At 53.9% G+C, this 22445-nt stretch overlaps 1 protein-coding gene across 1 annotated transcript; it reads left to right on the forward strand.

The window, feature by feature from the left end:
* The first annotated feature begins 333 nt into the window (after window positions 1-333).
* On the forward strand, window positions 334-22156 carry LOC118995318 (phospholipid-transporting ATPase IK-like). Its single transcript, XM_037058234.1, has 28 exons — window positions 334-475; window positions 4677-4953; window positions 6046-6101; window positions 6531-6622; window positions 7113-7226; window positions 8290-8391; window positions 8680-8741; window positions 9291-9363; window positions 9487-9557; window positions 10010-10092; window positions 11174-11332; window positions 11531-11554; window positions 11652-11740; window positions 12280-12470; window positions 12570-12962; window positions 13323-13522; window positions 13600-13730; window positions 14620-14784; window positions 14931-15042; window positions 15825-15900; window positions 16118-16202; window positions 16471-16711; window positions 16799-17022; window positions 19254-19337; window positions 19881-20114; window positions 20287-20425; window positions 20619-20746; window positions 21860-22156. Exons 1-28 carry the CDS (start codon window positions 334-336, stop codon window positions 22073-22075), a joined length of 3963 nt encoding a protein of 1320 aa, XP_036914129.1. The 3' UTR covers window positions 22076-22156.
* Window positions 22157-22445: the final 289 nt, after the last annotated feature.

Here is a 22445-nt window from a genome sequence, read left to right on the forward strand (position 1 = left end):
GAAAACACATCATCATCGTAACTAATTATATTTTGTTAACCAATAAAGCTCTTCTTAATAGTGACTATTAACATTTTACGAAGAGCATCCTCTGTGTCAAGCATCTACTTTTAAAAATTGAAGCAATGTACTAGGTAACTTCTAGAGAGGCTTACTATGTATCAGGGACTAATTTTCATGACTATAAGAAGGAATTACTCTTTTCCACGTATGAGGCAGGCACTTCTATTCTTTCCTTACACAGGTGTTGCAACCCGAGTGTGTCCCTCAGAATTCATAGGTCGATGTCAGGAACTCAGGTCTTTTGGGAGGCTCTCGGGGTGAGAGGAGATCATGAAGATGGAGCCCCTCATGAATGGGATTCGTGCCCTCATAAGAGTCGTGAGAGAGCGCGCTTCCTCCTTCTGTTGCCCACCGTGGGAGGATAAAGGAGAAGGTGGCAGCCTGGAAAAGGGCTTGCTCCAGAGCCAGCCACGTGAGACCCTGCCCTCCGACTTCTGGCCTCCAGGGCTGTGGGAGAGAAATGTCTGCTCTTGATAAGTCACCTGGTCTACAGTTCTCTGTCGGAGCAGCCTGAACTGACAAAGACAACAGGTGAGGAAACCGAGACACAGCAAGATTAAACGTGGATCGCCCGTCAGTAAGTGGCAGAAGCAAGCTTTGAACCCAGGCAGTCTGTCTCCAGATGCCAAGTTGTTAAATAGTAAACACCCTGCTTCTCGATGATTCGTGAGGGGTGGTATTGGATTGAATACCCCATCATATCTTTCTGCCTAGTTTCTATACCTTTTGGTCAGAGACACTGTGGTTCTTTTGATGGAGTCGTCTGCACCTCACCGAACAGTCAGGAGGAATTCCCTTGCAGAACTTTTGTGAGCAATTGGTGAAGATCATCTTTCAAATGTTCCTGACTTAGAATGGAACCGTTCTGTTCAATTATTAAATTCTGATTGTAGAAGGCACATCTGAGCTCAAGGAAGAAAAATGTCTGTGAGACAAGAATGATAATTTATACATGCTCATTATGATCCGATGAGTAAAATATTAAGGAAACATAAAACTTTCCTCGCTGTAGAGAAAGTTGCTGTTTCTTTTCCATACCTAGTTTTCATCCCTCATTTGTATATAGCTGCCTAAGTTAGAGTGGAAATTCCTCTATGTTTTCAAGGTCAGCTCAGCCTGATGTGGGGACTTGGGTGGATTTTGGAGGCAGCGGTGGGGCACAGTCCTGGTTCCGAAGTTTAACTTCAGGGACACTTAAGAGACGTCTGACACCCACTGTAGATGTATAGCTCAATAAAACCAGAGCAAGAGAAAATAAATTCAGACACAATTTTCTCCCTGAATCATATTAGTTTTGATTGCAAAATTAAAACTAATACAATTAAAACTGTTAAAACTCATTGCAAACCTAATATGATTAAAACTCATTGCAAACCTTGGCCTTTCTCACAAACGTAAACACTCCGTGCGGTAACACTAAGGTTGGGCAGTGAATTGAGGCTGACCCTTTTCCTCTTCCGTAGCCCAGGTGTTCCTGCCTTTCTCCTCAGCGGGATTCAGGTCATTTAGAATTCATGCTCTTAAAGGAAAATATCAGCCCTGGTCTTATACCTCATGGACACTAGATGGCAGCATCGCCCTTTTTTCCAAACAGAGGGACTTTGTGAATTGTGTCATTGCCCCTCCAGTCTTGCAGACAACATTCTCCAGACAGAAAATTTTGCAATCACAGAATCCTCTGCTGAGATGGTACTTGCATGTACTCTCTGGGTTGCTCTGACATGGTTCCTGTTGTTGAAAGTTATATGATTACTATTTTTCTTACGTTAACAGCAATATATTTATGGAAAATTTAAGGGCAAAATAAAAGAAAAAAGAGGGTGTGTGTCAAAGCCTTGTTCATCACACTAATATTATGGAATGCCATTAGCATGAATCAGTTTCAAAAGTAGTTAAGAATGCCAGGCACCTTTGAAGTCTTCCTAAATGAAGAGCAGATTTAATACAAGTAACATCATTCAGGAAAGCATTGTATGTTAAATATATATGTTCTATATTGTCTCACACTATGCATCTTTTTAAGGCCCAGTAGAACAGAAAGTCATACCGAAGCATTTTGTCTTCGGCAGAAAGACGCCAGAATACCTTGGACTTGCCTCTCTGTACTCTCTGTCTTCAGGATTTTTCTTTTGTTCTTTCCTGATGACCCAGGGGTTTACTTCTCTCTTGAACCTTTCTCTCCTAGTGTTCAGATTGTTCAGAGGCAGAGAGAACCAATGGAAGGAAGTGTTGTGTCCCCAGAGGAGTTAACCTTTTCCTACAGTCATCCCCACAGAGCGAATAGATTCTCCAGTGAAAGGTCAGGTCAGCAGGAGTCAAACATGTGCTACGTTTGGAATCATTTTGCTCTATTGAAATCGGGTCTCAGCCTGAGTCTGGACCTTATCCAGACTGACAGTTACTTCAGTCTCCACTGGTGGCCCTTCCGTTGGTTCCTCTAATGTGGTTCTGGTGAGGGCTTTTTGAGAATCAGGTGATTCTCAGGTGAGACTGATGCGACTGAAGAGTGAGGGGCAGCAGGGGGAGTCAAGGACAGAGAGAGGTGATTGGGTAGGAGGCTGGGGGAGTCCTTCCTGAGACTAGACTTTGACCGGCCAATCATAGCCCTTCCCTGGGACTTGACTCTGGATCAGCTGCCACGTGCCATAAATGTTCCCTCTTATGGGACAGGTTACCCATGGGGCAGCCATGCCTCAGACCTGTGTGGCAGAACATGACAGGTCTGTGGCCATATCTTGGTCCAATACCCCAGTCAATTCCACAGCCCTTCGCAGCTGCAGCAGGGCCCTCCAGGTTTCTGCTACCTGACCAATGAGTCTCCCCGCTACCTTTTTTCACGGTGGTAAAAAGAGACATAACATGTACCTATTTTGAATCATTTTCAAGTGTATGGCTCAGTGGCAAGGAGCACATTCATTCACATTGTTGGGCAACGATCACCTCCATCCATCTTCTCTAGACTTTCCTCTTCCACTGGACACTCCCCTTTGCAGCCCTGCCCTGACCTGGGAGCTGACTGTGAGGGCCCACAGCACCCCCTGCCCCATACAGTGTCCTGACCCCTTCTCCCCCACCCCACCCTGAGACAGAATGAATATGTGGATTTGGATGTCATGGGGCCCAATGGTGTTGTTGGTGGTGCCAAGTGTGTCTGCACACACTGTTGTGGTCATTATCCCTGTGGCCAGGACAGCCCCAGTGGGGGAGCAGGGAAGTCAACGCTGGGTCCGAGGCTGCCCCAGCCTGCTTCCGCTTCCTTGTCGGGAGCCAGCAGCCAAGTCCTAGGAGGGGTGAACATCTGGAAAGCTCCTGTGGAAAGGGCAAGGTGGCCACGGCCCAGTGTGCTCCGCTTGGCCGATCCCCGGAAACATCAGTGCCCAGCGCCCTGAGCCCCAGCCCATTTGTGTGTGGTTCTGGCCCTTGGGTGTTGGGAAAGCCAGGGCTATTCAGGCTATTAATTCACTCAAAGTAACAAGTGAAGCCGGGAAAAAACCCTGTGGGACAGGAGATTCTGGGACAGTGCCCAGGTGCTGATGTTGGGAGCACAAAGGTGCTGGGAGGAAGGCCACCAGGAAAAGGCCCCTGCAACCCTGTCATTCTGGCTTTTGCCGTGTCCCCAGCAGAGGACATGGCAGCCCCTCCCACATGGCCTCTTGGTCAGGGCTGCATCAGGTTGCCTCTCCAGACCTGGAGGACCCAGGACGGGGACAGGACTGGGTCCATCAGGCTCCTGCCACTCTCACAGTCCTCTGGGGCTGTTCTTGGAACCAGTTACTTCACCCTCTTCTGTAAACAAGAGGCTTCTAAATAAGTGGTTGCCAGTGTGGCTTCACAGACACCCATTTGGGTGTAGTGCTGGCACCCTTTCAGCTTGGCAAAGCTCCTGGCTCTGGGAGGCTGAGACACATTCCTCACTGCTCAGAAGCCCCTCTACGGCTGTCCCTGTTCCAGAGAGGAAGTCAGGTTCCCTGAGCCCCTTGCTCACAGCTGCTCCCAGCCAAGTCTCTCCTGAAGCCCCACCCCCAGGGCCTTTCCCTTAACCACTTAGGTAGGGCTGGAGCAACACCTGTTGGGTGAATGAACATGCATAATGAGAGGGTGACTTGGCACCTGTGGAGCCCAAGCAGGCTTCCAGAGAAATGTGATTGAGAGGTGGCTCTGATGGGGAAGGTGAAATCGCCACTCCTCGCTCGTTCATTCATTCGCTCACCCAACATCTGCTCATCAGTGGGGCTGGTGCCCCAGGGAGGGGGCAGCCCCAGGTGAGGAGAAGACACCAGGGCACGGAGTCAGACCCCGTATCCCCGCCTATTCGGTCGGGACTGGCCTGAGGGAGGGACCCCAGGGCTAGGGGAAAGGTTTCCAGAGTTTACTCCTTCTTTTTTTTTATAGTAGCTGTCATTGTTTAATTTAAATTGCAACCACCAACTATCAAGCATGTCAAATACTGCCTTCTTAATTTCTTCACTTCAGGGGGTCCTAAAAGTTCAAATATGAAACACGGAGCTTAATCACCTTCCCTTTGCTCCCCAAGTCTGTCCCTCCCCTTGAGCCCCAACTATCTCAAGGGGACCCTAACTTTAGTGTCACTTCCGCACATCTTCCCGCCTTAGATCTGGCCCCCCATCTCCAAAGGGAGACTGCCCCAGCCTCACCGACGTCTCCCACCACCGTCATCTCCTACAGGAAGTCCCCCACCAAGAACCCCGGAGAACCGCTGAGTGGGTCCACATCAGGACAGAGTCCTGTGGGTTTCCTCCTGGCATTGGGGCCGTCCCCGGGGCTCCAACGCCCTCCCCGAGCCCAGCGTCCAACAGTGCGCCTGCACAGAGGAGGTGTGAAAACCCAGACGCTCAGACTCAAACCAATGTACCTGCGGATTACACACAGGTGCCTCCGTCCTTACTCCTATACTGACCCCGCCAGATCTACCCTACTCAGGCCCAGCTTTACAAGGTCCTAACCCTGAAAGGCCCCTTAATACCCTGGCGCATATTAAGATCCCCTCCATCCCGCCCCACTGTGCAAAATCCTGCCCCCTGACCCACTGCAGCGACCCCTAGGCCGGCCTCTGCCGTGGCTCCGCCCACAGGGTCTGCCCTGCAAGGCCCTGCCCCGCGCCTGCGCCCCAGGTTTCAGGACCCTTGGCTGCAGCTTAACGGCTAAAACGACTCTAACGGGTCCACTTCGTCCGCTGTCCTGGGCACCTAGGAGGTTTCCAGTTGGGCAGGCCACCCACACAGGGACAGATGCACAGAAGAGAGACGGTGGTGAGGCCTGGAATGGGGGACTCCCCAGACACAGGGGGAGCCCGGAAGAGGTGCCTGTTCAAGCTGAGCTTGACTGAGAGCCCTGAGCAGAGATCAGAAAGGTGAGGAGACGTTGGCCAAGCACGTGGGAAGGGTTTTCCTGGGCGTAGGGAACAGCCTGGCCAGGTGCTTGGAGAGGTGCTGGGAAGGGGAAGGGGAAGGGGAGGGGGCGTGCTGGTGAGCCAGATTTCTGGCATTGAAGACGTGACCATGAACAAGGCAGTGGAAAGGCTGGAGTCGGCCTCCATCATGGTTGTGACTGCCCGCAGATCCACGCTCAGACCTCTCAGAGCCCCTTGTGATACAGCATGCAACCCAGGGGCCCGTGCAGTCATTCAACAAACACTGGCGGAGCCCTTAGCTGGGGTATATTGTGTCCCAGGTGGGAATTGGGGCAGGAGGGGGTAGCAGGGAGACCTGGGAGGCGATGGCAGCCTGGCCTGAGGATGGCCCTGGGGATGGGCAGCTGCGCTAGAGGTTTGAGTCGTTCTGGGGGCCTGGTGGAGGTCCCCATATCCAGGGAAGGACACAGAGCCATTGGCTGGGCCTTCAAAGCCCAGGGAGGGGGAAACCGAGGGAAGTGGGAGGTGACATTTGGGGAGGGCAGACTTCATGGACAGTGTCTGGCAAGGGCTTGGCCACTGGTGTGACCGCGGGCCCCTCTCCCTGACAGCTCCACCAGTGGAGATAGCCTGGGCTACGGTGAGGACTTCCAGAAGGAGAACTCAGGTGCGTGTGCTGGGGCCTTTTGTGGGGTCTGTGCAGGAAGCCACGGGGTATTGCCGAGGTGATGGGGAAGACATGCCCCCCCAAACCCATTAGACAGACCCACCATGGGGTTCTCCTTGGGTTACAAATAGTTCCAAACCGCATGACAATGCTAGACTCAAGACTTGGGAGCCGCAGACCTAGAGTAGGTGGGCTGCAGCTGTTTTTATCCCCTCTGTAGAAGGAATGGGTGTGAGTGGGCCTACCAGGGCCTGGCCTTTGAGCCTAGGGACTGGCCCAGGGTGGTGGTCATTTACCGGCCCTCACAGCTGTGGCCACGAGGCAGGCGTTCCCGAATCTGGGTTCCCCTGGGGGCCCATTAGCCCCGCTCTAGGGGATCACTAGGTGGTGTTTGTGCCTCCTCTGACACCCGACTCTTGCTGACTTCAGCGTTCAGCTGGGAGGTGAAGGCCAATGACAGGACCTACAACAACCAGTTCAAGGAGCAGATCTTCCTGTGTTGGCAAAGGAAGAAGTACAAGGTGGGTGACCCCGGCCTCATGACCCTCCCCTCCCTCCTCCCACCCAGCCCACCCCTTCCCCCAATCTTAATTGTGAAAAAAATCGCCAGTTTGGTGCTGGAATGTGTCCTGTGTTTCCTTGTCAACCCCCACCCCAATTCATGGTAAAATAAGTTAACATTAAACCTTCCAAGTACAATGGGTCCATTAAGCTCTATGGAAAATCCCCCTGCTTGTGTGACTCACTGGGAAATAATGGGGTCACAGCCCTGTTCAATGAGTCTTCGCATCTAGTAGGTGTGCAATTAATGCTGGTGTAAGTCTTCACATGCAGCTGGCACTCAGTAATTGCTGGCCTGAGGGCTTCACATTCAGCTGGTGCTCAGTAGAGCTCGCTTGAGGCTTTGCATGCGCTGGATGCTCAGTTATTGCTGATTACGACCAAAGGGTGGGGCAAGGCCAGGGTAGGGCCCTGGCCTGGGCAGCACCCCCATGCTGGCTTTCATCCCAGGGAAACATGATCTGCACGGCCAAGTACAACTTCTTCTCCTTCCTACCCTTAAACGTGTATGAACAGTTCCATCGAATGTCCAACCTCTACTTCCTTTTTATCATCATTCTCCAGGTAGGGCAGGGTCCAGAGCAGCCCCAGGGTCAGCACCTGCACACATAACCAATCCTACCTGCTCAAATTGCCCCCTCCAGGAAGCCCTCCCTGACACATGCTTCTATAAGACACACAGAGAGTTTAAGTGTGTCTGTGATGTTGGTTGATTGTTTGGGTGGGTGGTGGAGGTGGGAGGGTCAGTGTCTGTCTCCTCCCACACTGGGAACACCCTCATGGCTTCATCCCCACTGCCCAGCCCAAGGACTGGCATATAGGAGGTGCTCAGTATATGGTCAGTGGTGAAGTTGATGAGTGACTCCCCCAGTTCTGAAGCATCACAGCCTCTCCCCAGGATGGACAGCCTTGGTCACATGACCCCCTTGGCCCCAGCCCACCATGTTAATCCCAGAGGGAGAGGAGGAAAGAGGGGTTGAGAGCAGGTATTTGGGACCTGCAGGCCACTTCCCAGCACCTGAGTGGCTCCGCCAAAGGAGCAGATGTCTGTCCTAGGCAGCTCCCTCTCTCAGTTGGGTGGACAGTTTACAGAGCAATCCCCACCCAATGTGTGGTCTGACCCTCTGCCTCTGTTGGTCCCATGAATGTACCATGAGCAAGTCTTATGCTGGACACTGGGGATCCAGCAGTGGCCCTGATACCCACTGTCATTAAACCACATAGTAGGGCCCAGGGATGGGAAGGGGACCCACCCCCTGACCTAGGCTGGTCTCCTACTTGGAGCTCGGACCTGAAGGGAAACTGGGAAAAATAGGGTTACAAGGAGGGGAGCGGTAAAGCCAAGGCGCTGAGGAGGGAGCAAGATAGGAGATCCTGGTGGATGTGGCCTGGGGCCTGGGCACAGGAGGGAGCTGGGCTTTCTAGGGAGGAGTTCTAGGTGGGGAGTGGACGTAGAGAGGCAGGCGTCCCAAGCTCTGTGTGGGGGAGGTGGCTGGCTCTGGGCCCAGATGGTTTTGGCAGGTGGGACACAGGATGCCGGGTTGAGAGGCCGGGTGAGCGGGCAGGGGGAGACGGTTGGGAAGAGTGCGGGGGCATGGTGGGTCGGTGTGCCATGCCCTGTTGCCAGGGCGTCTTCCCTGATATCTCCACCATGCCGTGGTTCACCCTCCTCGCCCCACTCATCTGCCTGCTCGTCATCCGGGCCATCCGAGACCTGGTGGACGACATTGTAAGTGGGGTCAAGGGGACAGCTGGGGAGGCGATTGGATACTGGGTGGGGTCCTTGTCTTGCTGTCACAAGGAACAGGGACAGGTGCCCCATGGCCCTTCGGTACTTGCTGTCAATAGCCATTGTCCCAGTAGCCCACCCCCTTCCCCTGCCAGGATCCCTGGACAAGTTTGCTGGTGTGAGCAGGAACCATGCCCTGCACCTGGGCCCTCACCGTGGCCGCGTGGGGACGGGATGGGGAGCATGGCAGGGGTGGGCCGCCCTTCTGACCCATCCCTGTTGACTCAGGGGCGACATAGGAGTGACAGGATCGTCAACAACAGGCCTTGCCAGATGCTGGTTGGGGAGAGGTGAGGCCTCTGGCAGTGTCGGGGGGAGTTCAGCTGAGGAAGGGGACTCCAGCACAGCTGTGTGTGTGTGTGGGTGGGTGTGTGTGGACGCGTCAGGGCGGGGTGCCCAGCAGAGTGCCTGGAAACTTCCGAGCCACCCGGACATCCTGGTTGAGGCTGATGCCTGAGACCCAGCCAGTGCTTATTCGATATTTGCTGTCTAGCAGGCCTAGAGACTGGGCCCTGTGATGGGGACAGAGGCTGAGGACATGATTGTGAACACCTGCAGGCCCGAAAGTGCAGCTGAAAGGGGAGGCAGGGAAGGTCTGAAGGGCCTTGCATACAGAGCTGGGAGGAGAGGGTGAGGTTAGGGAAGGCTGGACTTGCTGTGTAGGCTGAGACCCCCATCATCATCCCCCGAAGACAGGCAGGGGAGCAAAGCACCGTAGGGGCATCTGCAGGCCCCACCTTCCTCTGTTCTTTTAGCTTGGGGGTGGCACGGTTGGTCCAGGGGTTCAAAGATAGGCCTGACTGGGGCCTTGTCTTACACCTGCTGCATTCCCCCACTAGTTTTCTGTGCAAAAAATGGAAGGACCTGTGTGTGGGGGACGTGGTTCGCCTGCATGACGACAACATTGTCCCGGTGAGCTGGTATCAGCCTGGCCCAGAACTCTGCTCCTTGGGGTGGGCTGCCTTCCTGTTTGCCTTCCTCCTGTCCCCTCTGCATTGCTGTCTCTTTCCTCCTACCCTGACCCTCCCCACCCAGGCTGATATGCTCTTGCTGGCCAGCACGGAGCCCAGCAGCTTGTGCTATGTGGAGACGGCCGACATAGACGGGTGAGGTGCTGGCCGTCAGCAGGGGCTCGGGGGCCTGGGAGCCAATAAGGCCTTCCCTGTGCCCCAACAGCCACAAAGTGTGTCTCCTGAAGCCCACTGGGATGCTTAGGTCATTCATTCTGGGAGCATTTGTGGGGCACCTGCATGCTGGCAGGAGTAATAACATTATATCAGATGAAGGGACCCACCTTCTTCGGACCAACATTTCTGGAGGCCCTACTGTGCTCCAGGTATGCCTACACAAAGTGAGAGGGCCTGAGGTCTGGCCCCAGCCACTTTGAAAATATCCCGTGTGACCTTGAGCAAGGCCTTCTCTCTCTCCGAGCCTCAGCCTCCTAATTGGCAGCTTGGGCACATAGTAAGGGCTCAAGGACTCTGAAAAGGGGCTGGGGGTGCTTTGCCTGGGTGCCTTCTGTCCCCACCGCTTATTTCAATCCCCTTCTCATCATTAGGGAGACCAACCTAAAGTATAGGCAGGCCCTAATGGTCACACATCATGAGCTCAACGATGTGAGGAGCATGGCTTCCTTCCAAGGTGAGAGGTGGCAATTCATCCCCCCCATCTGGGCCTTCATCTGGCCCTCTGTATAGTGGGCACGAGAGTCCCCCATCCTCACCGGGTTTGGGGGGATGGTGATGAGGTCTGCTGGGGGTGCTGGGGGTTGAGATAACTTTCAATGGGCCAGCTCATCCCAGGCCTATTTCATGTCTTTTGAATCCAGGTAACTAACAGTCAGGCATTTTCTGTTATTGTTACAAAACATGCTGCACCATTTTATCAGGCATTATGTTTTATTTTTTAAATGTTGATTACATGAAATCAAATATTTTTTAATTGCTTGATCAAAAAGACAGCCTGTTGTGTTTACAGAGACAGGGAATCAACCCAGCTATGGGGGTATAGTCTTATTTTCCACCTGAAAAGTGAGAGATTTTACACCTGTAGGCTACAACTCCTCTTTGCCAGACATCCAGCAGGGGTACACATCTTTTATTTTTTCCTGTCGTGTTGCAAAGACAAGTCAGTCTAGTTGGTGTTGGAACAGAATCTTTCTCTCAAACCACAGCCCTCTTGTGCCTGGCATTCAAACACTGTGGTTGCATTAGTTTTCATTACATCTGAGGAGAAGCCTCACTGACACAGAGGGCCAGGACTGTGCCCCTGGTGCTGGGCTGGGTCCCAGCGTCCCCAGCATGACAGAGACGAGGCTGGCGCCTCCTCTCCTGGAACTCACAAGTATCTGAGACACCATCGGCAGGTACAAATATCTGGTGACCCCCCAGGATTGTAATCAGGAGGAAGGGGGCGTGGTGGGGGAGCCCTGATCAGACTGGAGGATCAGAAAAGGGGCTTTTCCTGAGGAGATGAGCCCTGCCACTGGGAACAGCATGCACAAAGGCCCCGAGGCCTAACAGAGCAAGCTTTTGCAGCATTCAGGAGAGGAGGCTGTATGGCAGGAAGATGGAGGTGCCCGTAGGGCAGTTTGGGGGCAGTGTGAGGGTGGCTGGAGCCTAAGGGTGACAAGGAATGTTCCCCATACCCTGCTCTGTCCTGCATTGAAGAAGGGTGGCCTGAACCAGCCTCAGCTCTTGGCTCCCTGTCCTGCTGTCCATAGGCAAGGTGGTATGTGAGGAACCCAACAGTCGGATGCACTATTTTATGGGGCGCCTGGAGTGGGAGGGCAAGAAATACCCTCTGGACAGTGGCAACATCCTCCTACGTGGCTGCAAGATCCGAAACACGGACACCTGCTACGGAATGGTCATCTATGCTGGTATGGCTTCTCTGGGGCCTCTGCAGCATGAGCTGTTTTGGTGGGGGTGGGTAACAAGCCTAAAGTTGTTGGCAAGGAGTCACAAGGCCAGGGCTTGGCTGCTGCAACAAGATGGGGGACTCCCAGCATGGCTTCGATGGGGCTTGAGGTTCTAACACTGTGGAAATGAACATCATGAGCCAGTACCCTTTTATGTAGACGGATGGATGGGTGGCTGGGCAGGTAGGTGGATGGACAGGTAGAGGTTTGTGGTAACAGAGGAATTGCAGGATGAGACAGGTGGGTAAACAGATGGGTGGATGGACGCAACACCTTGCAGGTGTTGACACAAAGATCATGAGGAACTGCGGCAAGATCTATCTGAAGGGAACCAAGATGGACCAGAGGATGAACAGGATGGTGATCCTGGTGAGCTGCCCGGAGCCCCTGCACTTGAGTTGGGGGGGCATAGGAGAGGGAAGGGAGAGGATGCCTCCCCACAGACAGAGGCCCCCGCTGTCATTTTTCAGTCCTTGGTTTCCCTCTTCTGCAAATGCGTGAGCCTGACCCTACAGACGGAGGTCTGTGTCAGAGAATCTTACAGTCCTGATATTTTTAAAAAGTCTTGATCCTGACACTTTTCCAAATCCACAGGAGATCATAAAATGCTTACCTGCACTCCATGGATATTTATTTAACACTCTTAACGTCTGCCTAGCCAACTGTCTTTTTAAATAGAAGTCACTTAATACATTTTAAAATAGCAGCTACAAAACCCAGCAGAACCCCTACAGGGCCCCTTCCCCTGGGACAGCCAGCCACCTCCTTCCAGCCCCCCCACCCCCCGCCATCCTGTTGGCAGAGCTTGGATGGGGGTGTTTCTCATCTCCCATTTGTCTTTTACACTGGTGTCTCAGAGCTGCCCTGGGTCCCTCCACACACTCCCCCATCTTCCACTTGTTGAGCAGATCTTCATGTTCGTGGTGCTGATCTCTGTGACATTGACCTTGGGCTTCTTGAGCAATGTGATGAAATTCAAGGTCAAGCACTACTATGTGCCCGAAAAGCACGTGTACAGTGTGATCAGCAAGTCTTTCTTCATGTTCTTGAGCTTCCTCATCCTGCTCAGCGTCATGATGCCCATGGCCATGTTCATCATGTGAGTCCGGGGGCCTCCTCCCCACCCACCCCTTAGCCTGAGAGGAGCGGGAACTCCAGTGGGCTCTGGGCCAGGGCGTGACCCAGCTTGTGTTTGCAGAGCTGAATTCATCTACCTGGGGAACAGCATCTTCATCGACTGGGACATGGAGATGTACTACGAGCCCCAGGACATGCCTGCCAAAGCCCGCAGCACTAGCCTCAGTGTCCAGCTGGGCCAGGTGGAGTACATCTTCTCGGACAAGACAGGCACGCTCACGCAGAACATCATGACCTTCAAGAAGTGCTGCATCAATGGCACTGTCTATGGCCCAGATGAGGAGGCGGCGCTACATAAGAACCCCTACCTCTGGAATGAGTTTGCTGATGGGAAGCTGCTCTTCCAAAACATGAGGCTCCTGAGCATTGTACGCGAAAACAAGGACAGGGTGGTGCAGGAGTTCTGGCGCCTGCTGGCCGTGTGCCACACAGTGATGGTGGAGGAGAAAGACAGTGAGTGCTCCCCCAGCTGCCAGAGCCCTGGGCGTTCTGAGTCTGTGTTCTGGCCACTGAGGTTGTCCAGACCAAGCCCAGGGCTCCTGTCATTCAGCTTAGAGGGTGCTCAGGCCTGGGGCTTGAGACCTGTTACTAAGCTGGGAGAGGGAGGGCCTTCTAGATGGGACCCAAGTGCCCACCTTCTTTCTTTGGCTTAGAGGTTGTACTGGCCCAAGAGACCATTGTCTTGTCAGTATCTGGTGAACACCCACTGTGTTCATTTCCTTCCCTGGGCATTGAAGATGGGTAGTGGGTCCCCAAAAGAGGGAGCAGGTTCTCAGCAAATGTACCCCTCTCCTGTCCTGCTCCCATGGTCCCCGCCCTTGCCAGACCAGCTGTTGTACCAGGCAGCTTCCCCTGATGAGGAGGCCCTGGTCACAGCAGCCCGGAATTTTGGCTACGTGTTCCTGGCACGCACGCAGGACAGCATCACAGTGATGGAGCTGGGGGAGGAGCGGGTGTACCAGGTCCTGGCCATGATGGACTTCAACAGCATCCGAAAGCGGATGTCCGTGCTGGGTGAGCACCCTGGCCCCAGGGGTGGAGGTGGACAGGAATGGGTGTGCTTATGGGCAGCCAGGCTTCTCCCTCCACAGTCCGAAACCCTGAGGGCCTCATCTACCTCTACACCAAAGGCGCAGACACTGTCCTCTTTGATCGCTTGCATAAGAAAGACTTGCTTAGGAAAGAGCAGACCATGAAAATGGCCACGGAACAGGCTTTGACTGTGAGCGCCTGTGGGAAGGGAGCATGGAAGGGTTGAGGGGGAAGAGGTAGAAAGAGGGAGGGTGGAGGAAGAGGGAGCTGGCCAGGCTGTGCTTTTACCCTTACACACAAGGGCAGGGGGGAGCTGAACTCCATGCTATACCCACACAAAGGGGGCACTTTCCCAAGTGCCACAAGGGACCCTCTGTGGTTAGGCTTTAGCCCTGGACAGCAGCCCACACTTTCCTCAACCTCTCCCGCTGGGCCTGGGTTCTGACATGGCCCCAAATCTTTTGTCTCTGTGGGTGAAGCCCAAACTGCTCAGCAAGCTTTCAAGACTATGTCTTTGTGTCTCCTGCTGTCCTCTCTAGACTGGCTCTCCTTGTACCCTAGGGCATTCCCCAAGACCCCAGTGTGTGGCTTGCAATTTTCTCCATGCTTGGGTGATGCCCCAGGACCTTTGCACATGCTGTTTCCTCTGCATGGATGCCTTCTTCCACTGTGTCACTCTGGATCATTTGGTCCTCAGGGCTCTGCCATTTTCAGAGACTTTCCTGCCTTACTCCAACATGGGCTGACGTGTCATGCCAGGTTACTCCTCTATGGCCCAGCCCTGACCCTTTGGGGTTACCCAAGGGTCCTGCTGGGTCCCCAGCCTCACCCAGCATAGGTGTCAGGGAGCATGTGTGTGTGCAGACTGCCCTGGGCTCCCCACTCGAGACTCCTCAGAGTGCCTTCTTCTACCAGGAGTCCAGGGCAGGCAGCTGGTCTCTGACTGAGAACCAGGGAAGTGCAGTCAAGGCTCAGGGAGCCCAGAAAAGGGAGAAGGGGCTGAGGGAAGTGGTGGCAGGAGAAGTGCCCTGAGATGTAGTGTGGTGACAGGGTGGTACCTGCCACCCGGCTGGCCCCAGTCCTTTGCCGAGGAGACGCTGCGCACGCTGTGCCTGGCCTACAAAAAGGTGGACGAAAACATTTATGAGGAGTGGCGCCATCGGCACGAGGAGGCCAGCATCCTTCTTCAGAACCGGGCCCAGGCCCTGCACCAGGTGTACGAGGAGATGGAGCAGAACCTCCAGGTGGGCGAAGGAAGGGTGGCTTGGGGGGCTCCAGCACCCTGCTGCAGCCTGCTGCGGGACCCTGGACCCCCCACTCAACTCATACTAGGGGTAGCCGGATCCCCGCCCAATCTGTTCTCTGTCTCTCCATGCCACCTTGCCTGCAGCTGCTGGGAGTCACAGCCATTGAAGACAAGCTCCAGAACGGCGTCCTGGAAACCATCCAGTGTTTCAAGCAAGGGAACATCAAAGTGTGGGTACTCACGGGGGACAAGCAGGGTAGGTCCCAGGTTGGTCATTGATGCGTGGGAGAGAGTTCATATGTGCCCTGAACACCACCATTAGACTGTCCCACTGGTGTGGGCTCAGCTGGAGCCCCTACCTTGTCCTGGGGAAGGGAGAAACAAGATGATTAGAACTGCCAGAGTCCCCCAGGTGCCTTCCTGAGGCCGGCGGCAGTGTGCCGAGCACTTTCAGAGTGTTTGGCTCTCATGATGTCATGAGTTGGGACCCTTGTTACCCTTGTGTGTGAGATGGGCTCAGCTGAGTTCGGAGACCTCAGGGCACCTGCTGGAGGCACTTATAAACAAAGCAGGCATGGGACCTCAGGTCCTGTGGCCCTGGATCACTGACTCTCCTCTGCACCCACTGTGGGTTCTCTGGGCCCCACTGGGCATGGGGGCCAACAGGGTCTGCATTAGCACTCATGTGGGTGGGAGGCACACACACAACATTTAAAATGACATTTTATAGCTGTGTTGGTATAAAGACAAATGTCCAGGCTGAAATACATACTCACATTTTTATTGTGGTTTTAAAATTACTGGTAAGTCAGTTTTGTGGGTTCCTAAAAGTGCCTGTGGGTCCTAGTGTGATAGGACTAATGATCCCATGGTGACAGCCCCAGCCAGCCGGAGAGCAGACCCTTTTGCTCAGAGCTGCAGCCAAAGTCTCAGGGCTGGCTCTCATAGGCCTCTTCTGAACCAATCACCATAGCCAGGGGGTGGGACAAGGTGGGTGAGCCTGGTCCCTGGACAGGGCTGAGCTGGGCTGTTTTGCAGAGACTGCGGTGAATATCGGCTTTGCCTGCCAACTGCTCTCAGAGGACATGCGCATTCTGGATGAGGAGGACATACCGTAAGGAGTTGGGATTTGGGGCAGAGGAGCTGGGTGGTGGCGGGGTGAGGGTTGGAAGAGGGTGAACACACATGGCTGCCCAGGTATGGTCCTGGGGGCCTGCAGAGTGTCCTCAGCCTCCACCTGGCTGGACTCCTGGCGGGGGAGATACCTGAGGAAGAGGGGTGGGAGGAAACTTGTGCCTGGGCACAGCTGAGTCCCGGCTGGGTCCCTGCAGTCAGCTCATGGAAGCCTACCGGGAGAACTGCAGCAACCTGCCGCATGTCAAGATGTCTGCCATGGTCGTTACCGGCGAGTTCCTGGTCAGTGTCGGCTCAGGCCTGACCGCGGGGCCCCTAGCACGTGGGACTGGGCTGGGAGAAGCAGCCGACTTTGGGTAGGGGTGGACTTTAAGGAAACCCAAAGTGAATGCCACACCAGGAGGTTCTCAGAGGGACTAGAGTCCATGTATGTGGTCAAGTCCAGCCTGGGGTTTGGAACAGGAGGCAGGAGGGCCAGTGGGGGCGCTCACCGAGGGGAGGGGTGCGGCCAGAGTGATGTGCTCCCTTTGCTCACCCCCTCGCTGGGCAGGACCAGCTGATGAAGAGCGCAACACGGATGGTGCTGAAGAGTGAGAAGTCCATCTCCCTCAGGGGCCCCGAGGTGTGGCGTGAGCGGGCCTTTGTGGAACTGGCCTCAAGATGCCAAGCGGTCATCTGCTGCCGGGTGACACCCAAGCAGAAGGCCTTGATTGTGAGGCTGGTCAAGAAGTACTATAACGTGGTGACCCTGGCCATTGGGGACGGCGCCAATGATGTCAACATGATTAAGAGTGAGCGGTGGGCACCAGGTCTGGGGGAGGAGGGCCTGTGGCAGTTGGTAGTGGCCCCGTGCCAACATGCTGCCTGTGCCCCTGCAGCTGCGGACATCGGCGTAGGGCTGGCAGGCCAGGAGGGCATGCAGGCGGTGCAGAACAGTGACTACATGCTGGCCCAGTTCTGTTTCCTGAAGCGGCTGCTGTTCGTGCATGGCCGGTGGTCCTACATGCGAGTCTGCAAGTTCCTGCGCTACTTCATCTACAAGACACTGGCCATCATGATGGTTCAGATCTGGTTCGCTTTCTACAGCAGCTTCACTGCCCAGGTGCACTACAGGGGCAGCCCTTTGGGATGTTTGGGGGTGGGGGGTGCTGTGCTCTTCCCCTGGCCTACAGGAGGATGGGGGCCCTGCTCACTCACACTTGAGGGTCCTCATGGGCCAAGGCTTGGTTGAGGTCACAGAGCCATGCAGGCTTTTCTGTGGCTGCATGGAGTTCAGATAAAGGGAGGGGATGGTTCCTTCTCAGCTCTGCGCCCAACATTTTCTGAGGTATTCGGTAGATTTGAGCTCTGAAGCCAGGGCAGGGCAGCAGATGCACCGAAGTGTAGGTCCTTCTAGGGGAGAGAGGGAAAGCTTGAACCCCAGAGAAGGTAAAACTGGGGGGGGGTCTGTGATGCTGAGTTCAAGACATTGTATATGGTATAATGGTGAAGAGTAGGTGGGCCTCCTGGCACCTTAGAAGAGCCATAGGGTGATGATTTCCTCTATGTGTAAGGAACATCTGAAAACAGATGGCCCTGGTAAGGGAGTAACTTCCCTGTTCCTGATACCTGGGCATTTGAGAGGGAGCTTTATGGAGACACCCTTGATAAGTATATATTGTTTTATTTATTTATTTTTTGTTTCTAGATATTTTATTCTTTTAGATGCTGCTGTACATGGAATTTGTTTTCTTAATTTCCTTTTGGGATTGCTCATTGCTGGTGGGTAGAAATACAGATTTGTGTGTGTGTGTTGATCCGTGCCCTGTAAATTTGCTGATTCTTTTTATTGGCTCTGGGAGATTTTTGGTGAATCCTTTGGGATCTTCTGCATGTTGTCATCTGCAAGTGAACACAGTGTTTTCCTTTACTTCCTTGCCGATTTGCACACCTTTCATAACCTCTTTACCTGCCTGCCCTGCTAGTACTCCCTGGCACGGTGGGGGCCGGTACCCTGTCTCCTTCCCAGTCTTAGTGAGGACAGCATTCCGTCTCCCCACGTTTGTGAACTGGAACTCTCTGTAGGAAGAACCCACCATCCCTTCTCTCTCATTTATTTGTGAAATTACTTATTTGTATCAGTATGGACTACTGGATGTTTTTGATTGTGTATTTCACTGCTCCAGTTGCCCCCAATTTGTCCTTTTGACGTGTGCCTACTTTTTCCCTGAGAACAATCTGTATTTTCTGGCGCTACAGGAAGTTTCAAGCTCATTTGGTTCTTCCCTTGCCCCGATGCTAGAACCAGCCACTCCCATAAGGAACTCTCTGGTTCTTTTCATCAGAGAAGGGCAGTGCTCGACACCAAGAGCTAAGTGGTCGGTGTGTGCGCACTGCTACTGGGGTGTGCTGCCCTCTCAGCAGGCAGAACTAGGAAATGCACTTGTATTGGTGTGTGGATAGAGACACATCTCTGTGTCTGTTTCTATTTCTGTGTCCATCCATCCGTCTGTCTTGTGTACATTAAAAAGCTACGTGGCCCTCTGATACCTCTGATGCCANTTTCATCAGAGAAGGGCAGTGCTCGACACCAAGAGCTAAGTGGTCGGTGTGTGCGCACTGCTACTGGGGTGTGCTGCCCTCTCAGCAGGCAGAACTAGGAAATGCACTTGTATTGGTGTGTGGATAGAGACACATCTCTGTGTCTGTTTCTATTTCTGTGTGTCCATCCATCCATCTGTCTTGTGTACATTAAAAAGCTACGTGGCCCTCTGATACCTCTGATGCCAGCCCCACAGGACAACTCAGCTTTTCCCAGGTGCTCGTTCATGACTTTCCTTGAGCAGTGAGAAACTTGACTCTTGCAAAATCATTGTTTGTTACTGATTTGCTCACTCACAGAATGCTCATGAAATGTTTTTTGGAACCGAACGCCCCCCCGCCTTTTCATTTAACTGCAGCAGATTCATGCATCAGGAGGGGAGTTAGTTGCGCACATTGTCGGGTGGGGGTCTCCTCCAGCTCTTGTACCCATCAGCGTCTCCCTAAATCTAAAATGACCCCAGAGCACACTTTTTAGCCATTTTTCTCCTGTAGCTCTTTGTTTGCAGTTCTCCAATGAAAATAAACACTCAAAGGCGCTGTTTTACAATAATTAGACCCTGCTTCTTATTTCTTTCTGCCTTTCACTTTCCAGCCTCACTTAGCCCAATCTGTGATTCTAAGGGAATTTTCTAACTCACCGGGAATTTTCCACAGGTGCTGTGCTAGCGTGGGTGGGTCTCCTCGGGTGAAGAGCATTTCCCTTTCTGGCCACGTGGCATCACGACTCACCACCCCCATTTGCCTCCCCAGCCTCTGTACGAAGGCTGGTTCCTGGCGCTCTTCAACCTGCTGTACACCACCCTGCCAGTCCTGTACATCGGGCTCTTTGAGCAGGTGAGCGGGCCGAGGACTTGCCCCCTCCTGCCCTGTGGATACTCCTGTCTCTACCCCACCGTCTTCCCTGGGGGGCTTCGGTGGGGTGGGATGGAGGCGAGCCCAGCCTGGTAGTGGGTGAAGCCCTCTTGCTCAGCTACCGTCCCGTAATCTCAGCGCCACTGTCTGCTCATCTGTACGACAGTGGGGAGGGGACCAGAGGAGATAGCTCTCCTGTTCCCCTGCCGCCTGCCTGAGTGGGGTCTGGCTGTGCGATCCAGACGAGGGCAGCCCGTAGAACTTAGGCTGGTGGAAGTGGCTCATGCTTGTGCTGTCCAGGTGGGAGCCACCAGCCTGCCACAGGTGGCTAACGATGAGGATTTGAGGCATGCTTGGTGTGACCTGAGGAATGGGACTTTGTATTTCATTTTTTGAAGTTATTAAATGGGGGTAAAATGCCAGTAACTAAGTTCACCATCTCATTGTTCTCACGTGCATGGTTCAGTCACGCCAAGCACGCATGTAGCTGTGAAACCAACCCCAGAATCCCCCACCCCGCCCCAGGATGTGAGCGATGAGCAGAGCCTGGAGCTGCCCCAGCTGTACATCGCTGGCCAAAAGGATGAGCTCTTCAACTACTGGGTCTTCTTCCAAGCCATTGCCCATGGCACGACCACCTCCCTGGTCAACTTCTTCATGACCCTGTGGATCAGCCATGACACTACTGGGCCCCTCAGTGACTACCAATCTTTTGCCACGGTCATGGCCCTGTCGGGCCTGCTGTCTGTCACTGCGGAGGTAGGCAGGGCTGCTCCCCACCCCCACGAAAACCGTGGGCACAGGTCGTGGAGGTTCCATCACCTGGGGACCCTGCCTGAGAGGCCCCAGCAGGTGCTATCCTCCAACCTGCTCCCCGTGGCCTCACCTGGGGTCTGGCCCCACCTGGCTTACCCCTCCTGTTTCCGTTCAGGTCATCCTCATCATCAAGTACTGGACCGTCTTGTCTGTGCTGGCCATTTCCTTCAGCCTCTGCTTCTACATGGTCATAACCTGGACCAGCCAGAGCCTCTGGCTCTTCACAATCTCCCCCAAGACTTTCCCTTTTCTATGTGAGCCCCTCAGCAGGGGACAGGGCGGCCAGCCCTGGAGTGGGTGGGCCCTGCGTCTCTAGGGAATTTGCCCAGAGGCACCCTGGGGGTGAAGGGTGAGAAGTGGGTGGGGAGTTGGGAAGAAGGAGCACAGAACAGGCTCTGGGGAGACTCCATCCTGGGCCCAGCTGTGACCCTGCCCTGTTGCCTCCAGACGTTGACCAAAATGTGCTGCCCCACCCCTCCATCCCGCTGGTGGTCCTGTTGAATGTGTCATTAAACACCCTGCCTGTGCTGGCCTTCCGTGTCATTTACCAAGCCCTCAAGCAGCTACGTCCCAAGGTGAGGGTGGCCGGGGCTCCCAGTGCACACTGCTGGAAGTGAGGACTCCAAGGAGATGTGGAGCGGAAGTTAGGGGGTGGGAGATCCAGACACACACCCTGTGCCCTGGAGGTGGGGAGTGGCAAATAACAGGCCCCAGGACGTAGGGAGGAAACTGGGCAGCCAGCCCGGTTCCAGCAGTGATGTCATCAGACTACCTCCGTGAATTGCCAAGGACTGGGGGCCTGAGATAACAGAAATGACCTGGAAAAGGTTTGGGCAAAAGGGGGGCCTTAGGAACCACCCCCAAATGTGTCTGTCTATCACTAGGTGAATGGATAAACACAGTATGTAGTTCACCCGCACAGTGGCATTTACTCAGCCTTTAAAAAGGAGGCAATACTGATCCTCCTAGAATGTGGATGAACCTGGAGGACATTATGCTCGGTGACATAAGCCGGTCACAAAAGGACAGCACTGTGTGATTCTAGTCATAGGAGGAGGTCCCTAGAGGGGTCAGATGCATAGAAACAGAAAGTAGAAGGTAGGAGCCTGGGGCTGGGGGAGTTAGTGTTTAATTGGGGACAGCATCAGTTTGGGAAGGTGAAGTTCTGGAGGTGGATGGAGGTGACGGTTGTGTAACAATGTGAGTGAATGTGCTTCATGCCACTGAGCCGTACACTTGAAAATGATTCAAAATAGGTACATGTTATATTTTTACCGCAGTGAAAAAAGGTAGGGGGGAGACTCATTGGTCAGGTAGCGGAAACCTGGAAGGCCCTGCTGCAGCTGCAAAGGGCTGCGGATTTGACTGGGGTAGTGGACCAAGATATGGCCACAGACCTGTCGTGTTCTGCCACATGGGCCAGAGGCATGGCTGCCCCATGGGTAACCTGTCCCATAAGAGAGAACATTTATGGCACCTGGTAGCTGATCCAGAATCAAGTCCCAGGGGGGAATCTGGTTGGGTCAAGTTGGACAGGATAATGCAAACTTTTATTGGCCAGGCAGGAACAGCCTGGCCAATAAAAGTGGCCAAGAATTATCAATGACCCGTCCTAGGAGTAGCTGACCCAAGAACAATCAACATGGGGCAGGAGCCTGATGCCCCTTGATTGCTCCTTCTCTCTGCAGGAGGAGGAGGAAGAAGAGGAAGTGATGGAGATCCCAACCGAGGAGATCATCGCAGCACCACGTGCCCGGCGCTCCAGCTACGCCTTCTCCCACCAGGAAGGCTACGCAAACCTTATCACACAGGGCACAATTCTGCGGAGGTCCCCGGGGGTCCACAGACACATGCAGCCAATGTTTTCTGATGAAGAATTGTCCATGAGTGCTGATGCCAACTGATGAATTGTCTGCGAGCATCGTGTCACCCTGGTGCCAGTGGAAGATGTCACTCCAGGGGGAGAGGAGGTTCTGGCACCAGAGGGTGACGGTGTCCTTGGGGGGATACAGCCCACCTCCACAGTGAGCTCCTCTTTGATGCTGGAGAGAGGGGCAGCCCTCTCTTTTCCTCTTTGCCGTATGTAAAAATGAACAAATTAATTAGGCCACAAAATCTGGAGATTCATACTATTCTGCATTGGTAAAATTTTGTGCACACACAATTTCTGAATGTCCATTTTTGTGTAACTCTCACACTGTGCCAGGGGGCACCACACACCTTGGAAGGGATTTGCGTGCTCCTTTAGAAACTGTTCTAGAAGGAGGCACAGTT

The sequence above is a fragment of the Sturnira hondurensis genome, unplaced genomic scaffold (assembly GCF_014824575.4).
Source record: "Sturnira hondurensis isolate 20B ecotype Veracruz unplaced genomic scaffold, ASM1482457v3 Scaffold0010128, whole genome shotgun sequence".
Classification (NCBI taxonomy): domain Eukaryota; kingdom Metazoa; phylum Chordata; class Mammalia; order Chiroptera; family Phyllostomidae; genus Sturnira; species Sturnira hondurensis.